Genomic DNA, 21,696 nt, shown 5'->3' with positions numbered 1-21,696 from the left:
AAAATTTTAAAAATCATAAATAAGTAGTATTTAACATAATTAATTCAATACATTTTTAAACAAAAATTAAATTTATAAATATGAAATATTTTGAATTTATATCCAATACTCTCGATCAAAATTTAGAAGGCATGTTTTTTTTTCATGATAAATGATTTTTTTTTTAAAAAAAACATATATTTTAGGAGAGTGCAATGTGAAGGGTAGTGTGTTCGACATTGGTAGTCCCACGGACACGGAGAGACAGAGAGCGACTGAGAGATGGAGGAAAGTGAAGGTGGGCATCATCCATATGTGCCGAAAGATCTGAAGCTGCCCGGCTTCGTCCCTGGATTCCTCCATTGGTCTACAATCCTCAGCGTATTTGGACTCTCTTCCCTCCTCGTTGTCTCTCTCGTCTGGATCTTCTCTGGTCAGCTCTCTCATCTCATCTTCTTTCGTTTTTCGTTTTTCTTTCTAGGATTTCCCATCATTCTCTGCTTATTGAAATGTTCGGATCTCCAAGTGGAAAAATGAGGGAAAAATTCAATCTGTATAGTGCCATTATTCAGTCAGGTTCAAAGCGGTTTCTTTCAATCTGTGTAGTGCCATTATTCAATCAGGTTCAAAGCGGTTTCTTTTCAGTTGTTGCTTAAAGGGTCTAGCTTTTCTTGAGCTGTCAGGAATAGAGACCTAAAAGTTTTCATTAGTGAGATTTCAGGCTTTTGGGTTAAAGAGGTAGAATTGTGAAGAAAAGGAAGATTGGGAGAATAAGTGTTTTTTTTATTATTAATCTTTGTGGTATTACAGCCGTAGTATATATAGTTACACAATGAATGATATATAGTTACACAATGAATGATATGTGAACACAATCAATCAATGTGAACACAATCAATCAATTGAGGAAAGTGAAGGTGGGCATCATCCATATGTGCCGAAAGATCTGAAGCTGCCCGGCTTCGTCCCTGGATTCCTCCATTGGTCTACAATCCTCAGCGTATTTGGACTCTCTTCCCTCCTCGTTGTCTCTCTCGTCTGGATCTTCTCTGGTCAGCTCTCTCATCTCATCTTCTTTCGTTTTTCGTTTTTCTTTCTAGGATTTCCCATCATTCTCTGCTTATTGAAATGTTCGGATCTCCAAGTGGAAAAATGAGGGAAAAATTCAATCTGTATAGTGCCATTATTCAGTCAGGTTCAAAGCGGTTTCTTTCAATCTGTGTAGTGCCATTATTCAATCAGGTTCAAAGCGGTTTCTTTTCAGTTGTTGCTTAAAGGGTCTAGCTTTTCTTGAGCTGTCAGGAATAGAGACCTAAAAGTTTTCATTAGTGAGATTTCAGGCTTTTGGGTTAAAGAGGTAGAATTGTGAAGAAAAGGAAGATTGGGAGAATAAGTGTTTTTTTTATTATTAATCTTTGTGGTATTACAGCCGTAGTATATATAGTTACACAATGAATGATATATAGTTACACAATGAATGATATGTGAACACAATCAATCAATGTGAACACAATCAATCAATTGAGGAAAGTGAAGGTGGGCATCATCCATATGTGCCGAAAGATCTGAAGCTGCCCGGCTTCGTCCCTGGATTCCTCCATTGGTCTACAATCCTCAGCGTATTTGGACTCTCTTCCCTCCTCGTTGTCTCTCTCGTCTGGATCTTCTCTGGTCAGCTCTCTCATCTCATCTTCTTTCGTTTTTCGTTTTTCTTTCTAGGATTTCCCATCATTCTCTGCTTATTGAAATGTTCGGATCTCCAAGTGGAAAAATGAGGGAAAAATTCAATCTGTATAGTGCCATTATTCAGTCAGGTTCAAAGCGGTTTCTTTCAATCTGTGTAGTGCCATTATTCAATCAGGTTCAAAGCGGTTTCTTTTCAGTTGTTGCTTAAAGGGTCTAGCTTTTCTTGAGCTGTCAGGAATAGAGACCTAAAAGTTTTCATTAGTGAGATTTCAGGCTTTTGGGTTAAAGAGGTAGAATTGTGAAGAAAAGGAAGATTGGGAGAATAAGTGTTTTTTTTATTATTAATCTTTGTGGTATTACAGCCGTAGTATATATAGTTACACAATGAATGATATATAGTTACACAATGAATGATATGTGAACACAATCAATCAATGTGAACACAATCAATCAATTGACTAATGATATCATCTAATAATGATAGATGAACACAATCAATCAATGTGAACACAATCAATCAATTGACTAATGATATCATCTAATAATGATAGATGAACACAATCAATCAATTGACTAATCAATGTGAACACAATCAATCAATTGACTAATGATATCATCTAATACTCCCCTTCAAGCTGGAGCAAGAATATTGATTGATCCAAGCTTGGAAAGTAACCAATGAAATTGAGCTGACGAAAGAGCCTTAGTGAACATGTCCGCGAGTTGGTCTTGACTTCGAGTATATTTGGTAGAGATTAACTGAGATTGAACTTGTTCACGGACGTAATGACAGTCGACTTCAATATGTTTGGTTCTCTCATGAAAGACCGGATTGGAGGCAATATGCATGGCAGCTTGATTATCACAGCAGAGAGTCATTGGTTGAGGATGAAGGAAACCAAGATCAGCCAACAATGCCTTTAGCCAGATAAGTTCAGAAGCAGTGGAAGCCATTGCGCGATATTCAGCTTCAGCGCTAGAACGAGCAACCACGAGCTGTTTTTTACTCTTCCATGACACAAGATTGCCACCAACAAATATACAATAGCCAGTAGTTGATTTTCGATCAAGAGAGTTGCCGGCCCAATCAGCATCAGTGTAGCCGATTATTTGTGTATGACCATTGTTCTTCATTAGTAGACCACGGCCAATAGAACCTTTCAAATATCGAAGAATCCGTTTAACAATTCCCATATGAACAATGGTTGGAGAGTGCATAAATTGACTCACAATACTGACTGCATGACTGATATCGGGTCGAGTAATTGTGAGGTAAATAAGCTTACCTACCAGCCTTTGATAATTTTGAGGAAATCGAAGAGATTCACCATCTATAGTCAGGTTTAGCTTACTCTCCAACGGTGTATTTGCAGGCTTGCAATCTAGCATGTCATTAGTCAATTGATTGATTGTGTTCACATTGATTAGTCAATTGATTGATTGTGTTCACCTATCATTATTAGATGATATCATTAGTCAATTGATTGATTGTGTTCACATTGATTGATTGTGTTCACATATCATTATTAGATGATATCATAAGTTCCGATACCATATTAGATGATATCATTAGTCAATTGATTGAACATATATGCCCGGGCTTCAGATAACTCAGATTTAAGGTTACAGTTCGTGACCTTTCTTCGGACTTCTTCCCGTTGAATAGTAGCACAAACACTTCCTAGAGAAGGAAGCTCAGAATTCATAAGTATACGACTACGAAGATCTTCGTAGTCAGGAGCAAGATTAGCCAAAAGCTGAAATATCTTATCCTCTTCAGCCCGTTTTAGCAAGACAGCAGAATCAGTAGTATGTGGACGATAAACAGACAACTCATTCCACATACTTTTCATGCTACCAAGAAATTGAATAAATGATTTACCTTCCTGTTGAAGACATGCAATGTCTCTCTTGAGTTGAAAAACTCGTGCCGTATTATTTTGATTTCCATACATCTCCTTAACAGCATTCCATAAATCTGCAGAAGATTCATAGTAACTGAAAATTTCAGCAACATGTAATTCCATAGAATTAAGTAGCCATGTCTGCACCATCTTATCTTGGGCAATCCAAGATTTATACTGAGTAGAATTGACATCAGGAACAACAATACTTTTATCAATAAACTCAAGTTTTGATCTCCCACCAAGAGCTAATTGAACAGATCTTGACCAAGGAAGATAATTGAACTCATTCAACAACACCGAACATAATCGTTGGTTTGTATGAACATCAAAAGTATTTGAGGGTAGAGAGGCAGAGGAACTGCCAGAGTCGGACATGATTGGAGTGATTTCGGCCATTTAGAAAATAAATCAGAGAATAGAGGAGGCCTGCTCCGATACCATGAAGAAAAGGAAGATTGGGAGAATAAGTGTTTTTTTTATTATTAATCTTTGTGGTATTACAGCCGTAGTATATATAGTTACACAATGAATGATATGTGAACACAATCAATCAATTGACTAATGATATCATCTAATAATGATAGATGAACACAATCAATCAATTGACTAATCAATGTGAACACAATCAATCAATTGACTAATGATATCATCTAATAAATTGTGAGCTTCATTACAAGATTAAGATTTAGATTTATATGCTGCATAAACCCGAAAATATATAAAAAAAATTATAGATTTTATTTGAAGGATGGATTTTTCTGCTACAGACTGTTTTTGAAAGAATGAAATGGGGTTTAACCAAGTAAGATAAAAGAGAACATTTTTCTCGCAATCAGAGAACCTTCAACTGGTGGTGATTAAATTAACATTGATTAGAGTTGACTTTACTGAAGAGCAGCTAATTGAATAATTGATTGAACTTGACATTCTAAATTGTCATATATTCTCCTTTATTTTTGCGAATAGATTCAATACAACTTGTTCAAGTCTATATGTGAGCTGGGAAGATCTCATATTTGCAATTGGAAAATGTGGTTTGGGACTGTTGTCTGCTCATGTTTATATACCCAACTGACACGGAAGTTAGTTCTCTGATTCATCTTTGGTGGTGGTGGTTTTTTGTGTTTCGCTAATATTGTCAATCGAATGATCGGACATCCCTTGAATGGAATGATAATTTGAATTCCTAATTCATTCACTCATCTTTCTGCAATGGCAGGGAAGTCCAAAAAATCAAAAGTTGATAGATTGCTCATGTGCTGGTGGGCTTTCACTGGCCTTACTCACATAATTCTTGAGGGTTATTTTGTATTCTCTCCAGAATTTTACAAAGACAAGACTGCTAATTATCTCGCGGAAGTGTGTAAGTGCCCTCTTGCTTCCTCATTTTTGTAAAACACTAAGCATTGGTATCAGTTGGCATGGTTTTTAGACACCATATGATACGGTTTTTTTTGGAAAAATACTCAGAAATCACTGCTGGCAGGGAAAGAGTACAGCAAAGGTGATTCAAGATATGCAGGTAGGGATGCTGGTGTTGTCACCCTCGAAGGAATCACTGCAGTTTTGGGAGGCCCGGCTAGCCTGCTAGCTGTGTAAGTATTTCCCATTGCCATGGAGAGCCACAATAAGATTTATGCTGGCCTGGCTAGCCTGCTAGCTGTGTAAGATTTATTCTTCCTTAACATATTCCTGACTGGAAATGTTTGCCAACATCATCTGCCAGGTATGCAATTGCTAAAGGAAAATCATACAGCTATATACTTCAGTTTGCGGTTTCTCTGGGGCAGCTCTACGGAGCTGCTGTTTAATTATTACATTACTTCCTACTTGCAAGGTGATAACTTTGCTGCAAGCCCACTTCACTACTATGGGTACTATATTGGAGCAAATTTCTCTTGAATTGTGATACCCTCGATTATTTCTATCCGGTGTTGGAGGAAGATTTGTGCAGCACCTCAAGCGCAAGGCCAGAAGAAAGCCAAAATTCGCTGACTTGAGAGTTAGGTTATCTGGTTCCTGGATTCCGTTCTGATCGTGTGTTTCATTGTATTCTCTTTCATGCTTTTGTTAGTTTACGCACTTGATGGGTTGATACTGCTGAAGCAGTGAAATGTTTTTGGCACTTGATGAGTTGATACTAGCCATGGATGAATAACAAAATACTATTATCTCACCATTATATAGGAGATTGATCCTTTTCTGCTGTCCAAATTTCATTTTCCATGTACCAGTAATGTTAGTTCTGTGAAATAATACATTTGGTGCTAATTTTGTTGAGATTTCTTCTTATTTACATTGTCAGATGAAACTCAATTTCCCAAACCAAGTTTTTTGTAAGTGCATTTGCCCTGGCATAAATGTCCGAATACTTAGATCGTCCGACTCTTCCCAAATATATACCAGTTGTTATTTGCCCTTATTCACTCAATTCATATATGACTGAAATTGCTTTTGTGGTATATATTTAAAGAAAGTGATTGTATTTAACTGATCTGATACCAAGGGCTGTAATACTTTATGAGATTCTCTAAATATCTTCATTTGCTATAAAAAAAGCCTCATCGCCCTTTTACTTAATCTCAACTTTACTTCTTTTTTTTTTTTTGTGATTTGACAACTAATAAACTCACATGTTTTAAGATTCTTACCCTCTAAGGAGAAAGCACATCCATGCATCACTAGTTGCTCTCTCATTCTGTGTTCCTAGAAAAGGGGCAGTGTGCATGCATGGGTCAAAGACTTGAAAAGTTTATATGTTATGTTCTCTCCTACACTTCTGTTGTGGGCTGCACACGTTATTAAGAAGGTCTAATTCTCTTTTTTGCGCTGTTAGGCCGGCCTCTTTGAACCTTCCTTGATGATTTCATTTAACTTTATTTAGCATGATTGAGAGATTGAATCGAAACCCATGTTGGTAAGACTCAAAAGTGGGACAAACCTACAAAATTAAGATTGCACAAACAAATATTTCAACTTATTATTTGGAACTCCCGACCTAAAAGAGATAATCAAGTATACTGCGACCAAGTGGTTGAATCAATGCTAACGGGATGCACACACAAACACACAGTATTAGCAGAACAAGACAAGTGGAGTGACATAAATAATGGGGGTTCCTTTCTTTTTCTGTAACTTTTATTCAAGACAGTCTCACTTTTACTTTCTGAAAGTGCTTTTCAACAACTTTTTCTTTCTGTTTTTCTGGTTAAAAATATATATCTGATGCCTTTGCTACCGTGCATGAGATGCAAATTTATATGATTTGGTAAGTTTGTTTTTCTGTTTTTACTTTTCAAAAAATATAAAATAATCTTAAAAACACATTTGGTATTCCATTTAAGAAAATACTGAAAATATAAAATCACTTGAAAACAGCTTGACACAGACAAAAAATAATGTTTTCTAGAAGAAAAAATACGAGAAACAGAAACACCTGAACCATTAGTTATAGTGATAAAGACGATATATAGGTTTGAAATCCACCGTTGGTATATAGGGTTGAAATCCACCACTCTCTCGTTTTAAAAAAAAAAAAACAACAAAAAATAAACCAAATGACCTTTTTTTCATCACTTTCCTTTTTTGGATTTTTCGACCCACTTGAAGCATCATATGAAAATATATAATCTTTATCTGTAACCAATAGTGAGGTGCCACGCAGTTGGGTCTGACTAGATTTCTGCATGGAGAAGCTTTTTTGCTTTATTTGGTTTAAATTTCTATATAAACTCCATGAAAGTCTCTTGTATTGCTTCATGCCAACTTCTGCTTCCATACTCATCCGATATTCAGTTTCCAAACCCTTCTTCCTTCTCTAAATTAATTCGTTCATTTTTCTTACTTCATTTTGTTTCAAATACTCTGAACTTAAAAAACCAAAAAAAATCATGAAGATCAAGGCTTCTGGGTTCTTCAAACCAATCATGTCCTTATTGAGTTCAGTTGCCAAGGCCAAGTCCTTAGCCATCAAGACCAAAACAAGTGCACTCAAGGCTCGACTCATCCTGTTCTCTCTGGTCAAGAACAGGAAGGTCTTGCTCGGCTCAATCTCCAACAAAATTCACAGCATTCTTGGTCAACAACACGACAAGGACAGTCAAAACGGCGACGTTGAGGGCCAAAGCAAGGCTATTGTTCTCTACAACGCAATGTCCAGGGAGGACATCGAGACCGCCCATTATGATGCTGATGATGATGATAAGTATCCGGATCTCACTCACTCGCTGTTCGATGATAATGATTTCGTTGACCAAGGTGGGTCCATCATTGACTTGGTGAGGAATTCAAAGGAGGAAGGAGGTCAGAATTTCAGCTTGGAAGATGAGATCGATCATGTGGCGGATTTGTTCATTTTGAGGTTTCACAAGCAGATGAAATTGCAGAAGCTCGAGTCCTTCAAAAGGTTCCAGGAGGAAATGCTTGCCAGAGGAACTTGATCAGATTCAGATGGAATTAAGTGGGATTTTCTTATTTTTGTTTATTTAATTTGAGATTAATCTTAGAAATTCGAATAAAATTAATCGAGAAAAAAGAAGAAAGTAATGGATACTATTGGGCTTAGATTGGGCCTGTATGTTGCCAGAATGGGTTATATGTCGGGCCTCAGTGTTGCCTAAGTGGCCTCTGTAATTTATAATTCATTATTGCAATAATATTGGTAGTAATTATATATGTGCTAATTTGTCAGGATTTCAATTCAATCTTTGGTCGCCCTTGTTCTCTCTTTATTGTAGCATTGGTTCTTTCAAAGGACGACTTTTATGGAGCCAACTTGTTCTTGCATTTCTCGAATAGATTGAGAGTGTTTTGTGTTTTGACATCCTATAGGGAGGTTTATGAAACTGTGATGAGATAGTTATGGTAACAAAAAAGTATTTAACTTATCATTAAAAATGTTGTGGCGAGGTGATGCTAAAATTAAATTTTTTTCACTAATATCAATTGATGAATTTCTTTTTTAAAAAATATAAATAAAATAATAAAATTGATTGAGGATAAAATTAGAAAAAACTCGTTTTGGCTTTGGAAATGCCCTGGCTTTCTTTTTAAGTTATGTCTTGAAAGATATTATTGCATCCCTTTCCTCTTAGTTATACAATGCTTCTTTCCATAAAAAAAAATTTATCTTGTTTTGACACAAAAAATGCGGTCATGTGCGTTGCGTTGCGTCGCGAGTGAAAATAGCTCCTCGCAGCTTCAGTTTTCCGTAACACATTGCTCGACTAAACTTTTTTGTTATCCAAATGCATGCGTTTGCACCTGCCAAACCCATCCTTGTTTCAGTTTTTTCAGCTCTACACATTGAATGGCATATAAAATTTTTATGCCACTAACACAAGGGGTTTATATGGCATTTGACGAAATTATAAAAAAATTTAAAAAAAACATGCTGAAAAATCATTAATGGAGGAGGATTCTAGTCCAACAGAAACCTATTCAAAAGCCCCATATCTTGGAGGAAATGTAAATTTCAGGAAAAAAAAAACAACTAAAAAAACAAAAATACATGTCATTACCAGTTTAGTTCTAATGCCATCTCTTGTTGAATTCTGATAGGAGACAGTCTGGCCATGGAATGGAAGAAGATACATCGGCTTCTTCAATTGGTGGTGGTTACCGCAGTGCTTATTGATCACGCTGCTGCTTCCGACGATGTGGCAAGTGCTCTCATTGTTTCTTCCTCCATCTCTTCTCATTGTTTCTTCCCCCAACTCTCTCTTCTTCTTTTTATTATGCAATGTTATTATACTGAGATTGGCCATGGATTTGACAAGGTACTCTACGAACCATTTGACGATTCATTTGAAGGAAGCTGGATTGCTTCTGAGAGAGATGATTACAAAGGTGTATGGAAGCTATCCAAGAGTGAAGGACATGATGACTATGGCCTCCTTGTCAGTGAGAAGGCAAGGAAATACGCCATTGTCAAAGAACTTGGGGAGATCTTCAGTTTTAAGGACGGAAAGGCTGTATTACAGTTCGAGGTCCGGCTTCAGAATGACCTAGAGTGCGGCGGAGCATACCTGAAATACCTCCGACCACTTCAGGATTCATGGGATCCAAGAAACTTTGACAATAACCATCCTTACTCCATAATGTTTGGACCAGACAAGTGTGGTCCAACAAACAAGGTTCATTTCATCCTTAACCACAGGAATCCAAAGACTGGGAAGTACGTGGAGCATCATCTCAAATTCCCTCCTCCTCTGCCATCAGACAAGCTCACTCATGTCTATACAGCAGTTTTAAGACCTGGGAATCAATTGAGTATTCTTATAGATGGAGGAGAGAAGAAGAAAGCAAATTTTCTCTCCGGTGAAGATTTTGAGCCTGCATTGGTTCCGCCAAAGATGATTACAGATCCAAACGATAAGAAGCCAGACGATTGGGATGAGCGGGAAAAGGTTCCGGATTCAACTGCGGTGAAGCCTGAGGATTGGGATGAAGATGCACCAATGGAGATCATAGATGAGGCAGCTGAGAAACCACTAGGTTGGTTAGATTACGAGACTGAGGAGATTGACGACCCTCAGGCAGTGAAGCCGGAGGATTGGGATGATGAGGAGGATGGCGAATGGGAGCCACCAAAGATGCAGAATCCGAAATGTGTATTGGCACCTGGGTGTGGAGAGTGGAAGAAGCCAATGAAGAGGAATCCTGCTTATAAAGGAAAATGGAAAGCACCATTAATTGATAATCCGAATTATAAGGGTGTTTGGAAACCTCGACAGATTCCAAACCCGGATTACTATGTACTTGATAAGCCTGATTTTGAGCCTATTGCAGCTGTTGGGATTGAGATTTGGACTATGCAGGATGGCATATTGTTTGACAATATCTTGATAACTAGAGATGAGAAGGTTGCAGAAACCTACAGGGAAAGAACATGGAAGCCAAAGTACCAAGCTGAGAAGGAGAAGCAGAAGGCTCAAGAAGCAGGTTCAGGTCTAGCAGGCATAATCTCTAGTTTCCAGGTATTATATACAGTGGCTTCCTTGAAATTATGCATATTGTATATCTCTTGGTACTTGATTTCTCTAAAATTTTCAATTTTCTCTAGGCAATGTTGCAGAAGAAAATTTTCAACCTTCTCTATAAGCTTGCAGAGATTCCTTTATTAGATGCATACAAGCCTAAGATCATTGTAAGTTACTACGACGATTTCGTACTAGAACAGTTGCAAGAATTTTCTCTTAATGATGCTTCATTTCAAATGAGCTATTATCATTGAGATTGCATGCTTCCCTGCAGGATCTCATTGAAAAAGGAAAGAAGCAACCTGACATTACAATTGGTGTTCTTGCTTCTGTTGTGGTTGTGACTTTGACGGCTTTCTTTAGACTCCTTTTTGGAGACAAAAAACCTAAGGTATGGAGGTTACACCTCTATAAAACCTTCATGATTTATGCAACAGCAACAACTTTTTTTTCATAACTTTTCTTCTGATACTGTCAGGTTGTTAACAATGGAAAAAACAAGATAGCCGATGCTGTAAGTTCCAATAATCAACAAAGCAGGGGAACGAACGAAAAGAAAGCTCAAAGTTCCAATAATCAAAGAGACAAGGAAGCAAAGGAAAAGGAACCTGAGAATGAAGATGCCATTGCTCCTCGTCGCAGGAGGTCTGCCAGAAGGGAAACTTGAATTAGGCATTAGAATTGCTTTCCATACATCTTTGAAATTTCTGAGTAGCATACTGTGGGCATGTCGCTCCCTTTGCAGTAACATTGACTGAGTTTCTTTCAGCTTATCTTTCGGATTAGCGTAGACAGTATGACTGTGGCTTCGATCATAAATCTCAAATTGTGTTGCTTACATTTTTTCGAAGAGAGGGTTCTTGGCCGGTTATAGTTGACCAAGAAAAAGAAACCTTGATTTATCAGTCTGTGGAAGTGATTCGTACATTGAGGAGACCACTCCTTTGCCTTTCAAGTTTCAGCAAATAGATACCAGCACAAAATTTTCTACTCTATAACAACCAGGGATCTCTACTATCCGATGGCCTAAATGAGTAGACAATCAAATGGCAGAAAACTGAATCACCAAAAATCCTTACACGAGCAAGCTCCATTCTTAAAATGGTGAAAACAACTTGGATCCTTTATTATGATCTCTCTTTCTACAACTTTAGAGATACCCTTTGCAGCATCATGGCAAGAGTGACACACACGAAGGTTTTTGGTCACACGAATAGTTGCCCCGGCCTGTGTACTAATGAGTCCAAAAGATATTGCCAACAATTCACTGTGTCCAATTTGAATGCACTCCCGCTCTTCATCCACATCATGGAGACTATAATCTGAGTTGGGCCTAATTCCTTCATATTCCATGTTTTTCATCAAATTATGCAACTCCGAATATATTTTTTCTGATCTTGGATGGGATAAATCCCCTGTTCCGAAAACATGAACTTTATTTCGAAACTCTATCCAACTGTGAGCTTTCTTAGGATTCAAACCCATATCTCTAATTGTTTTTTTCCATTCATCAGCCATGTCCCAACTTGCATTTTCGGCATTCCAATTGGATAGTAACACATAGTTCTCAGCATTAAGCGGCTCCAGATCCAACAACTTTTCAATGACCTGCTTACCCAATGTGGCTTGCTGATGGATCCTGTACCCATCCAGCAACGCTCTCAGTACCTCTCTAATCCTCCCAATCTTATGTTCCTCAATGAAGGATCTTGCCTCATCAAATAGCCTCGCACGAGCTAAGAGAGAGACCATTGAAGCATAATGGGCAGCATTAACTTTCCTAATGCAACTGAAGTATAGCTTGCCTTCCGCAACAAAGCATGCTGTAATACAAGCATGGAGAACAGCTGCATATGTCAGGTTATCAATTTCTATGCTAGAGTCTTTCTCCATCTTGTGGAATAGATCCACTCCAAGCTCGCCTTGTCCATGTAAACTAAAGCCCAGTATCATAACAGTCCATGAAACAACATCCCTCTCCTCCAGAAAGCTGAAAACCTTTGAAGCAGATTCAATGAATCCTGATTTCACATACATGTCCATGATAGCATTACTTACTGTAACATTCATGTCGATTCCATTTCTAATCAAATACCCATGAATCTCCTTCCCATGCTTATGAGCTGCCATTCTAGCACATGCCGGTAGAACACTTGAGATTGTGAGTGAATCCGGCTGTACTTTATCTGTAATCATCTGTCGGAATAACTTAAGACCCTCATTGAATCCTCCATTCTTCACATGTACACGAATTATTTCTGTCCAGGAAATGACATCTTTATATGGCATTCTGTCAAAAGTTGCACGAGCATTTTCAACTCTTCCGCAATCAATATACATCTTCAACAGTGAATTGCCCACCAAAACATCTGATTCTAGGCCACATTTCTTTGCTACCTCATGAACACTCCTACCCTGCTGCACAGACTTTAACTGTCCGCAGGCACCAATTGCAGTTGCCAATGCAACTGGATCAATGTCAACATTAAATTCGACCATTTGGGTAAACACATCAATAGCCAAATTGGGCTTATTCTCCGCTAAGTACAACCTAGCTAGCATAGTCCAAGAAACTGAATTTTTCAAAGAGCATTTATCAAACACGAATCTCGCTGCATCAACACCAACAAGACGGCCATACAATTCAATCAAAGCAGTAACAACGTAGTGGTCAGTGGAAAAGCCAAGTTTAAGAGCCAAAGCATGAACCTGTCTGCCTAAGAATAAGTTAGCAGAGATGCGGGAAGCTGTTATAATGCGAGGGATAGTGTGTCTATCTGGACGGACGTGGCACAGCAGCATGAGATTGAATACGGAGAGAGCAGTTTGAGAGTCTCCATTGCAGAGATGGGTGTGGATGAGTTTGTTCCAGGAGTACGAACTTGACAGAGGAATTTCACCGAGCACCTTATGGGTGGTTGTCAACCCTCCCGATTTCACTGCTTTCGAGTGCCTATCAGAGGTTTTAAGGTGACGGGTACGCTTGAATTGTACCGTCGACTTGATCGGATTATCCTTTTTGAGGAAGCTCGGCGTGTAGGTCAACGAAAGAACATCCATATCTTCCCAGCTTTTTGGGCTTCTTATCTTGAAACTGCTACATTCTCTAGAATTCAAGCGACATTCTGGGTTTTGGGCAGTTGGAGTTTGGTGAAAGCAAGCAGCAACCCCTCCTCCTCCTTGGAATGGATTTGAGGTGATACGCAGTCTTTGGATTCATCGAAGAAATTGTGTTCGAGGATAAAGATATACAGTAAAAAGTTAACTGTACTGTTTGTTTAAGGAAATCAATATTTTATTTTTACCTTGACTGTAATTCATAATGACAGATAATGTGTGCGTAAATCATACATAGATAATAGATCCTTCTACGGGGGTTGTGATGTTCACGAACAACTAAAATCATCTCTTTATTAAAAATAATTTTAAAAAAAATCATCTCCCCCACAAAAGCTCAATCCAAGAGCATTGGATTTCTGGGATGCTAAATTTTGATCATTTGTTAAAGACCTTGTTTGTTAACTATGTAAACAGACGGATGACGGGGTCTGTTGTAATCAAGATTTTGAGTAATAATTTTTTTTTTAAAAATGATTAATATGTTTTGATCGAGTTTACAAATTCAATCATATACTTTTATCATTTTTTATCTATTCAAAAAATTAAGTGGAGGGGGCTATCTTCAATTTTTTGTCTATCTACTTTTGATAACAAAATAATCTTAGATACACTTTCGATGTTTTTTTTAAGGTGAGAGTTCGCTCATCAACCTTTTCAACTTTTTTGGATCCAGATGTGATGAATAATTTCAATTTGTTTCTCATCGATCTTGTCACCATCCTTCTGCATCTTCTTCATCAGATCCACCAATGGATTCGCCATGGTATTATTTTAGTAGGTAAACCGAAGTGGGACTCGAACTTGAGTACCATTTAATTTGAGTATATGCATTAACCATCTCAGCTAAGGATTTGTTAGCAGGTTTGTTAGTCACCAACTATTCTATCAAATGATCCACTTGTGGATAGGGTTGTTAAAAAAAACCGCCTAACCTGAAACGGAAATGATTGATCGGTTTTTTATAATACAAAGTTGCACATTTCTCCACTAAAAATCGAACCGATAAAAAAACGAAAAACCCAACAAACCAACCGTTTGGTCGGTCATTTTCATATAAAAAAACCACAAAAAACCGGCCGCAAACAGCCGTGCTTGTGGATCTTGAATGTACTTAAAATTCATCATACTAGTTCCAATACCAAATATGATAAAAAAATCATAATGGGCGATCAACTAAAGAGTTCACATTTTTTAGGTTATTCTCAAGATTTGTAATCCCAAATCGCTTGGAGAATATGAAGCAATGTGATTTATAAGAAAAGACCAAGCATCTCTCATACATCAAGGTTTTTCCTGGGCCTAAGTACCATAGGTGAAGGTCATAATAACAAAGTCATGCGGATCCGATGTATTCATAGTGAACAGATAAACCCTAAACAGATAATATTATTGATGTGAGTGTGCTCAAATTTCTGATATGATATAAGAGCAATGTATCAGTCAAGTTGGGCGGTTCTTTATTCGTCCACTTTTGCGTATGGTATAGCTCAGTCAAAAAATGCAGGGAATTGTTAAGACTTGTGATTTCACATCGCTTGAAAAATACCAAGTGATGTGGATTACAAGAAAAAACCAAGCAAAAATATATACAATAATATTAATATTAGATTCAAAATTATTAATATTTACTATTTTTTTAAAAGATGTTGATATAAAAAATAAAGAAAGGGGATAAGGTTCCAAAGGAATTGTATTGAACTATTCAACGAAGCACAGTAGATACTGAAGACCCGGTCGGTACATTGAGCTGCTAGTTTGCCACCCAATCACAAATGAAAATAGATATCAAAAGCACGTGTTTGGCTTTGGGTAGGAGCAGACGCACGCATTCTGCTGACCTTCTTTGACTCCTACTTTGTCCTCATCTGACATCTCCCTCAATTTTTTTACCTACCAAAACCAATTTCTCCTCTCTCTCCCAATCACCACCACCACTGACTGCCAATGCAAAAGCAGAACATCACATTCATGGTGGACTGTGAAAGTGGATTTCCCAGTAACCCCCACCATGCATGTTTTGATTCTCTTTGCTCCTCCCTCTTACTGTTGATGATAAGGACTAAAACCCAGATACAGAAATACTCATAATATGGCAAAACAAACACAGAGGATCAATGATGCCGTGAATGTGTTTGATATATTCATTTCTGTATGCGAGAGATTAACTACGACCAGTTTACATAGTACAAGCATATTCAAATTACGAATAAAAACAAGAGAGAGAGAGAGAGAGAGAGAGCCAAGTTGTCCATATCACTTCTTTGATCTGATAATCTTGATTTTCCCCTTCAAAGAGGATTTACAGGCTTTACTACTAGATGTTACGTGATGGACGTTGCTATGCTCTGTTCTCTGTTGGGTTTCTGATTTAACTTTTGCTTGTGATTTCTTCCTTCTCTTCATCCCAAAAGACGACAACTTTCTCTTCTCCTTGCTCTCTCTGATCGTCTCGAGCGTCGGCTTCCATTGCCGATACCGAACAAGCTGCTTATACTCCTTCTTTAACTGAGGACTATTACACACTCCAGCACTCTTCGTCGTCTCTTCTTCACAACCCGCCTCTCCATTCTCCACCGCATCCCCTTCCTCCATCAATTGCGATATAAACTCGTCAGTCACGCGTATTCTCAAACACCCTGAAGGCGATTTCTGTATATCGAACGGTCTACAAGTCGCGGCCTTTTTCATCAACGCGTTTCGAAACGGCAGGTGCGGCGTCGTTTTGGCAGAGGCGAAAGCGGCAATGTTGACGAACGACAACACGGACTGGAAAAACTGCGTGGGGAGAAGAAAGTAGTTGTGACCGAGTTGGAGCAGGTCAGACTCGGCTAGAGCCGGAATTTTTTGACCTATGTAGAACGAGTCAGAGTGGCAAACTAAATGTTTAGGGAACTGGATCATGAGCTCCGACGCGGGAATGGGTCGGGTGTAGATCTTGACCTCCCCGTTCGAATCGATTAGCTTGATTGACCGTGGTGGTTCTGGCTGGATTTGGCCACACGCGACGTCGTTGCTCATAAGATGAAAACATGCCCAGGGGACCATTTGAAGACTGAAAAACTTGATACCCATATTAGCCTAGCTGCTCATCAATCCACAGAAACGCAAAAAAAGTGAATCTAAAAGAAGTGATTACTGGTTACATATAGTGAAGGAAGAAAGAAGACATTGCTTGGTTTTGAGAGAGAGGGCTGAGGGCCGGGCAAAGGTTTTATGTGGTTGCTTGGCACGTATGACTGAATATATATATATAAATAAAGAATTCTCACATAAAAAGTCTAATATATATATATTGGTGGTTTTTTTTAATGCGAGAGAAATTTCCTATAGCCTTCTGGCTAAAGTATTATGCGTTTTGGGTTTGCATCCGCACTTATTTATTTCAGTAAATAATTTTGACTCTTTCATCCGAACCCATGATTTTTTTTATGATAGAAGAATGAGTATCCGAATTATTATTATATATATATTTATCTCATGTGAATTTAAAATTATCCACACTTTTAAAAATGGTCGATTCACACATAAATTCATATATACTGTAGAGGGTGCACGGTGTACTATTTGGCTTGGGGTTGTTCGAAAGCTTGACCCAAACTCTTGGATTCGGTGTATTCGATCAAGTTTTGGTCAAAGAAAAGGCGTTGGGAAATCCCGTCCAACCTGTATGTGGCTATGCTTCATCCACAAGTTAAGTTTGGCTTGAGGATTTTTGTATTAATTGCAGTGCAAATCACTTTTTGAATTTATGTCGAAAACTACGTTCATTTTATTTTATTTTTTTTGGAAAAATTCAATTCAATGTACACGTATTTCCATATGAATTCATAGGTTGGCACCAAATGGAAGGGAAAAAAAAACCTAGTACTACTAGTCAAAAATATAAAAAAGTTTGATGTATAGGCTCAGATAGAAATCGAATTACAAATTCCAAAGAATGTAGACACTCTCTTGATGGTTAAATTAATATTTTTATTATTCGAGATAAATATTTTTTTCTCGCACCCTCAAATCAAGTATACTACTCCACTAAATAATCAAACTTCAAAATAAATCTACTTAAGACTTATTTTTAATATAAACGAAACCCTAAAATATCATTCTTTTGATGGCTTCCCATATATATCAAGGAGCACATTGGAAATTAATTAATGTTAAATAATAGAAGGCACAGAATTAGAATTATCTAATGACTTGTATGTTGAGGTGGCTGGGCACCAGCATGCAGTACTAATGTTCTTTGTGATTGGAGTCAATAAATATATAATGTGTTAGATATCTTATAATGTCAATATTGGGGGCTCCCATGCATGCATGTATCATAACCTACAATTTTTTTTTTTTAATCTGACAATAGAAGCGTACACATGCACCACATATGTATCCCTCTAACTCACACCCACGTATAATCCACACACACTCACATGATTTAGACAAATACACACATAGTTGATATCCATAAGGATTGAACCATTGATCATCGAGTATAAATACAAGAATGAAAACTAGTTAGGCTGACTCCCGGCTTGTTATCATAACCAACATTTGGAAACCAGTAAAATGATCTATGAATTAGTGGCATTGTGGTGTTGGGTCAGTTGAGTTTAGATTCAGGTGATCATAAATGAATGTGTGGATTTTTAGTTTTGTCCGGATAAGAATCCAAACGTGTTGATCAGGATAATGATGTCTCATCTGGCGAATATATAATTATATATACATGTTTGTCTGACTTTGACCCAAATGCCCGCACGTGCTTTGCCTAAAATCTCATCGTTGACCAAGTTGTGTATGCGGAGACAAATTATTAGGCAGGTCTAGAGTTGGGTCTCAAAATTATGGATGTGAACCGTGTAGACTTTTTTAGTGGCGTGATTAATGCTTGAATGTTTTGTTTTATTTTATTTTATATTTTTATGAAAAATGTCTTTTATATTCATTTACCAAATAATTTAGAAAAGACAATTTGAATCCTATAGACACTCGAGCCACCATAAAAATGTATTATATCTAAAAATTTCGAACAAACACCTGACTACACTGGCAAAACACTGAATTACAAAGGACACCGGGATATACACTAGTAGACTAAACAAATAAGAAAAATTACTAGAGCACACCGGACTACGTCTGATTAGAAAAACAAACATAAAAAAAATTTAAAAATACCTGAGCAAAGCAAATCTTGTCATTTGAGTAGTCCTCCAAAGTCCAAATAGATCCGAAAGTATATCTAAACCTAAATCCATCGAAACTCTTGAAATTCAGAACATGGTTAAACAATAATGTTAATCTATGTCTCAATGTTTGGTTAAACAATAATGTTAGAGGTTTGGTGTGTACCACCATCCCCAAATAAAAATAAAAAATAAAAAAACTATTTTATTGTTTCTCTCTTTTTTCTCTCCCACCCTCCCCCTTTCTCCCTTCTCTTTTATGAGTTTATAGATTGGTCTTTGGTAGCTTGTATTGCACTAATTCTCTGGAATTAATGAAGGTTCACACGAATGTTCTTGCTTTGATTGAGTCTTATGTTTTGAGATTGCAGGCCGGCCCGGCAAGGCCCATTAATGTAATCCAGCGAGCCAGCCCACTTTACATGTCTGCGTATATGAATTTGTTAAAAATATGCTTGTTTATTCATGATCTAGCAGCCGATTTCCATTATTTCTGACAGAATATATATTAACACTGTTGGGCCAGCTTTCGAGACATAAATTACTAGAAAGCCCAATAACAGATTGGCGAGCTTGATGTTGAGGGACTCCAATTTCCAACTCTATAGTCACGTATTCAATAAAAGCCCAATAAAAGACGGCCCATCTCTTGGAAGGATAAGATATATTTTTGGCCCCTCTACTTTGGTGAAACGATCTTTTTACTTTAGTCCCTCCACTTTGATTCGAACAAAACAAGCTTCTCTAAGCATTCATACTATTACCTTTTTCTCGTGGTTTGTTGTAGGCTTTGAAATGGATATATCTTTAGGAGTATTTTGCAAACTTGCTGCTTTTACAGCTTCCATTAGTGTTAGAAATACAAAAAAATCTCACCTCGCATCGGCTAGATGAGATCTAACGTGCGATTTATAAGTTTAAAAACCAATCTCCGATAAATCGTGCGAATCTTAAGACTCAAAACGGATAATACCCCTCAATTGTTGTTGAAAGGGTATATTTCATGGCAATAGGAATTCATGGATTCAATCATAATGAGAGAATTTTAATTTCCATACACAATCTTTTTCGTATGATATTACAGCCAAAGTCTAATATCATGCATTGTATTCTCTTATCAAATTCTATATTCATAATTGTTTTCCAGAATTTTATAGATTTTTGGAATAAATTGGAGTTGATCATTCAAGGAGATCTAGAATTCTTTATAACTTGTGATCCAATACACACGGTTCTTGACTAGGTCAGCTCTCGACTTAGTTGTCTTTTTTTTTTTTCCTTTTTTTTTAAATCAAGTCAATCAGAGGACGAAGATTTTAAATAATAATGAATATTGACTCAACAAACACAATATTACAAAACTATATTCAAAAATAAAGAAGAAGCGAGATTACAGTCTTCTCAGGCACTGGCAGAAAAAAAAAAAATTAAACGAAGAAAGTGAAGCACAAGGCAACGTAGTCTTGGGAGAAAAAAGAAATTTACATAGAATAATTGCATGGCCAAGTTACAAGTATGAGGTCAGGTCCAGCCGTCCAGGTCCAGGTCCAGGTCCAGTATATATATTTGAATATATTAGCATTCCGCCATTCCAATCCCAAAGTCATTTCGTGATTGTCTCATTTTTTGGAAAAAATTAGGTCCGAGGGTAAGATTCATTGATCATTAGAAAACAACACTAATCAAAGAAATTAATGCTAACATTTTCTTTATGGTAACCGATGATGACACTATTATAAGTTTGGACTTTGAACATTTGATGTGGGTCTAAACTCAAGCCGTCATGTCCGCGCGTACATAAATTTTCCACTTGATAACAGGATAATTAAGTTGAGTCAAAACCCAATGCCTAACCACGAGGATATTGTTCTTGGTGGGAATCGAATCCAAGGCTTTCAGAATCCATACGATTTGTGCCCAAAGAAATTCACCAATTCGACTATGGCCCCGTTTGGATGAGTATTTTTTGTAGCATTTATACTACTTGCTAGTATAAATGCTACTGCCTTACCAAACGAGTTTTTTTGGCACGTAATCCGAGATATTTTTATTCAGCATCTTATGCTACTTTTGACATGTTAATTGTATGAAGCATTTTAATAGCATTTCACCGTCAAAAGTCAATATTATCCCCATTAATTTTTTTTATTCCATTTATACCCTCACTTCATGAGTTATTATAAATTAATTAATAAATAAATAAATTTATTGATATTATAAAATATTTATCATTTAATATATACTATTTAGCAAAAATGTTACCAACAAAAGTTCAACCAAACACCACACAACATTCGAGTAGCATTTCTGCTACTAAAATTCTCCAGCATTTCTGTTACCACCATTTCTATTAGTATATCTGCTATTTTCAAAAATGTCTTACCAAACTAGGCTTATATATCACCCAAGTGATAAAATTAATGCAATACCATTCCTTCTAGAAGGATTAATTATATCTGAAGTAAAGAAGTACTAGCATGCTCGATTTGAGGGGAAAAAAAAAAGTGAATTACTATTGATTTCATCTTGGTCTTCTGTCTTTCATTTTCTTCTCGATCTCTTCTTGTTCATGAAGTGTGACATGTGATCCAAGATTTGTGCCTTTTGGGTTGAATTTGAAGCTTCTATAATATTGGTAGGAATTAAAGTCAAGACAAATCTTCATTGATTGTTACTTGAGAACAAATGTGGTTTTGATTGTCAAAAAGGGTATAATAAGATAGAAATCCCCAATTTTGAAAAGTACATGAGACACATGTAGATTAATAGGTAAATTACACCTCTAATTCACACTCACCAACACCATCACAAACACACAAAAATCTCCTCATATCGCTGTGGGTTTCA

The 21,696-nt window shown here is 37.1% G+C and overlaps 4 protein-coding genes and 1 pseudogene across 4 annotated transcripts; 3 read left to right on the top strand and 2 right to left on the bottom strand.

Annotated features, from left to right (window-relative positions):
* The first annotated feature begins 202 nt into the window (after positions 1-202).
* Positions 203-5,852, top strand: LOC119990957 (annotated as a pseudogene).
* Positions 5,853-7,341: 1,489 nt separating this feature from the next.
* LOC119992170 lies at positions 7,342-8,247 on the top strand. The gene has a single exon (XM_038838835.1). The coding sequence runs from the start codon at positions 7,463-7,465 to the stop codon at positions 8,009-8,011; it is 549 nt and encodes a 182-aa protein (XP_038694763.1). The 5' UTR covers positions 7,342-7,462; the 3' UTR covers positions 8,012-8,247.
* A 721-nt stretch (positions 8,248-8,968) lies between these two features.
* On the top strand, positions 8,969-11,162 carry LOC119991290 (calnexin homolog). The gene is made up of 2 exons (XM_038837614.1): positions 8,969-10,719; positions 10,827-11,162. Exon 1 carries the CDS (start codon positions 9,146-9,148, stop codon positions 10,694-10,696), a length of 1,551 nt encoding a protein of 516 aa, XP_038693542.1. The 5' UTR covers positions 8,969-9,145; the 3' UTR covers positions 10,697-10,719; positions 10,827-11,162.
* A 358-nt stretch (positions 11,163-11,520) lies between these two features.
* LOC119991289 (pentatricopeptide repeat-containing protein DOT4, chloroplastic-like) lies at positions 11,521-13,856 on the bottom strand. The gene has a single exon (XM_038837613.1). The coding sequence runs from the start codon at positions 13,610-13,612 to the stop codon at positions 11,615-11,617; it is 1,998 nt and encodes a 665-aa protein (XP_038693541.1). The 5' UTR covers positions 13,613-13,856; the 3' UTR covers positions 11,521-11,614.
* A 1,906-nt stretch (positions 13,857-15,762) lies between these two features.
* LOC119991291 lies at positions 15,763-16,899 on the bottom strand. Its single transcript, XM_038837615.1, has one exon. It carries the CDS (start codon positions 16,742-16,744, stop codon positions 15,926-15,928), a length of 819 nt encoding a protein of 272 aa, XP_038693543.1. The 5' UTR covers positions 16,745-16,899; the 3' UTR covers positions 15,763-15,925.
* Between the last annotated feature and the right edge of the window lie 4,797 nt (positions 16,900-21,696).

This window comes from Tripterygium wilfordii, chromosome 22, assembly GCF_013401445.1.
Source record: "Tripterygium wilfordii isolate XIE 37 chromosome 22, ASM1340144v1, whole genome shotgun sequence".
In the NCBI taxonomy this organism is placed as follows: Eukaryota; Viridiplantae; Streptophyta; class Magnoliopsida; order Celastrales; family Celastraceae; genus Tripterygium; species Tripterygium wilfordii.
This window is presented reverse-complemented; position numbering and strand designations above follow the sequence as displayed.

Coding starts and splice junctions, on each gene's coding strand:
- LOC119991290 (XM_038837614.1), top strand. CDS start 9,146: ATGGAATGGAAGAAGATACATCGGCTTCTTCAATTGGTGGTGGTTACC.
- LOC119991289 (XM_038837613.1), bottom strand. CDS start 13,612: ATGGATGTTCTTTCGTTGACCTACACGCCGAGCTTCCTCAAAAAGGAT.
- LOC119991291 (XM_038837615.1), bottom strand. CDS start 16,744: ATGGGTATCAAGTTTTTCAGTCTTCAAATGGTCCCCTGGGCATGTTTT.
- LOC119992170 (XM_038838835.1), top strand. CDS start 7,463: ATGAAGATCAAGGCTTCTGGGTTCTTCAAACCAATCATGTCCTTATTG.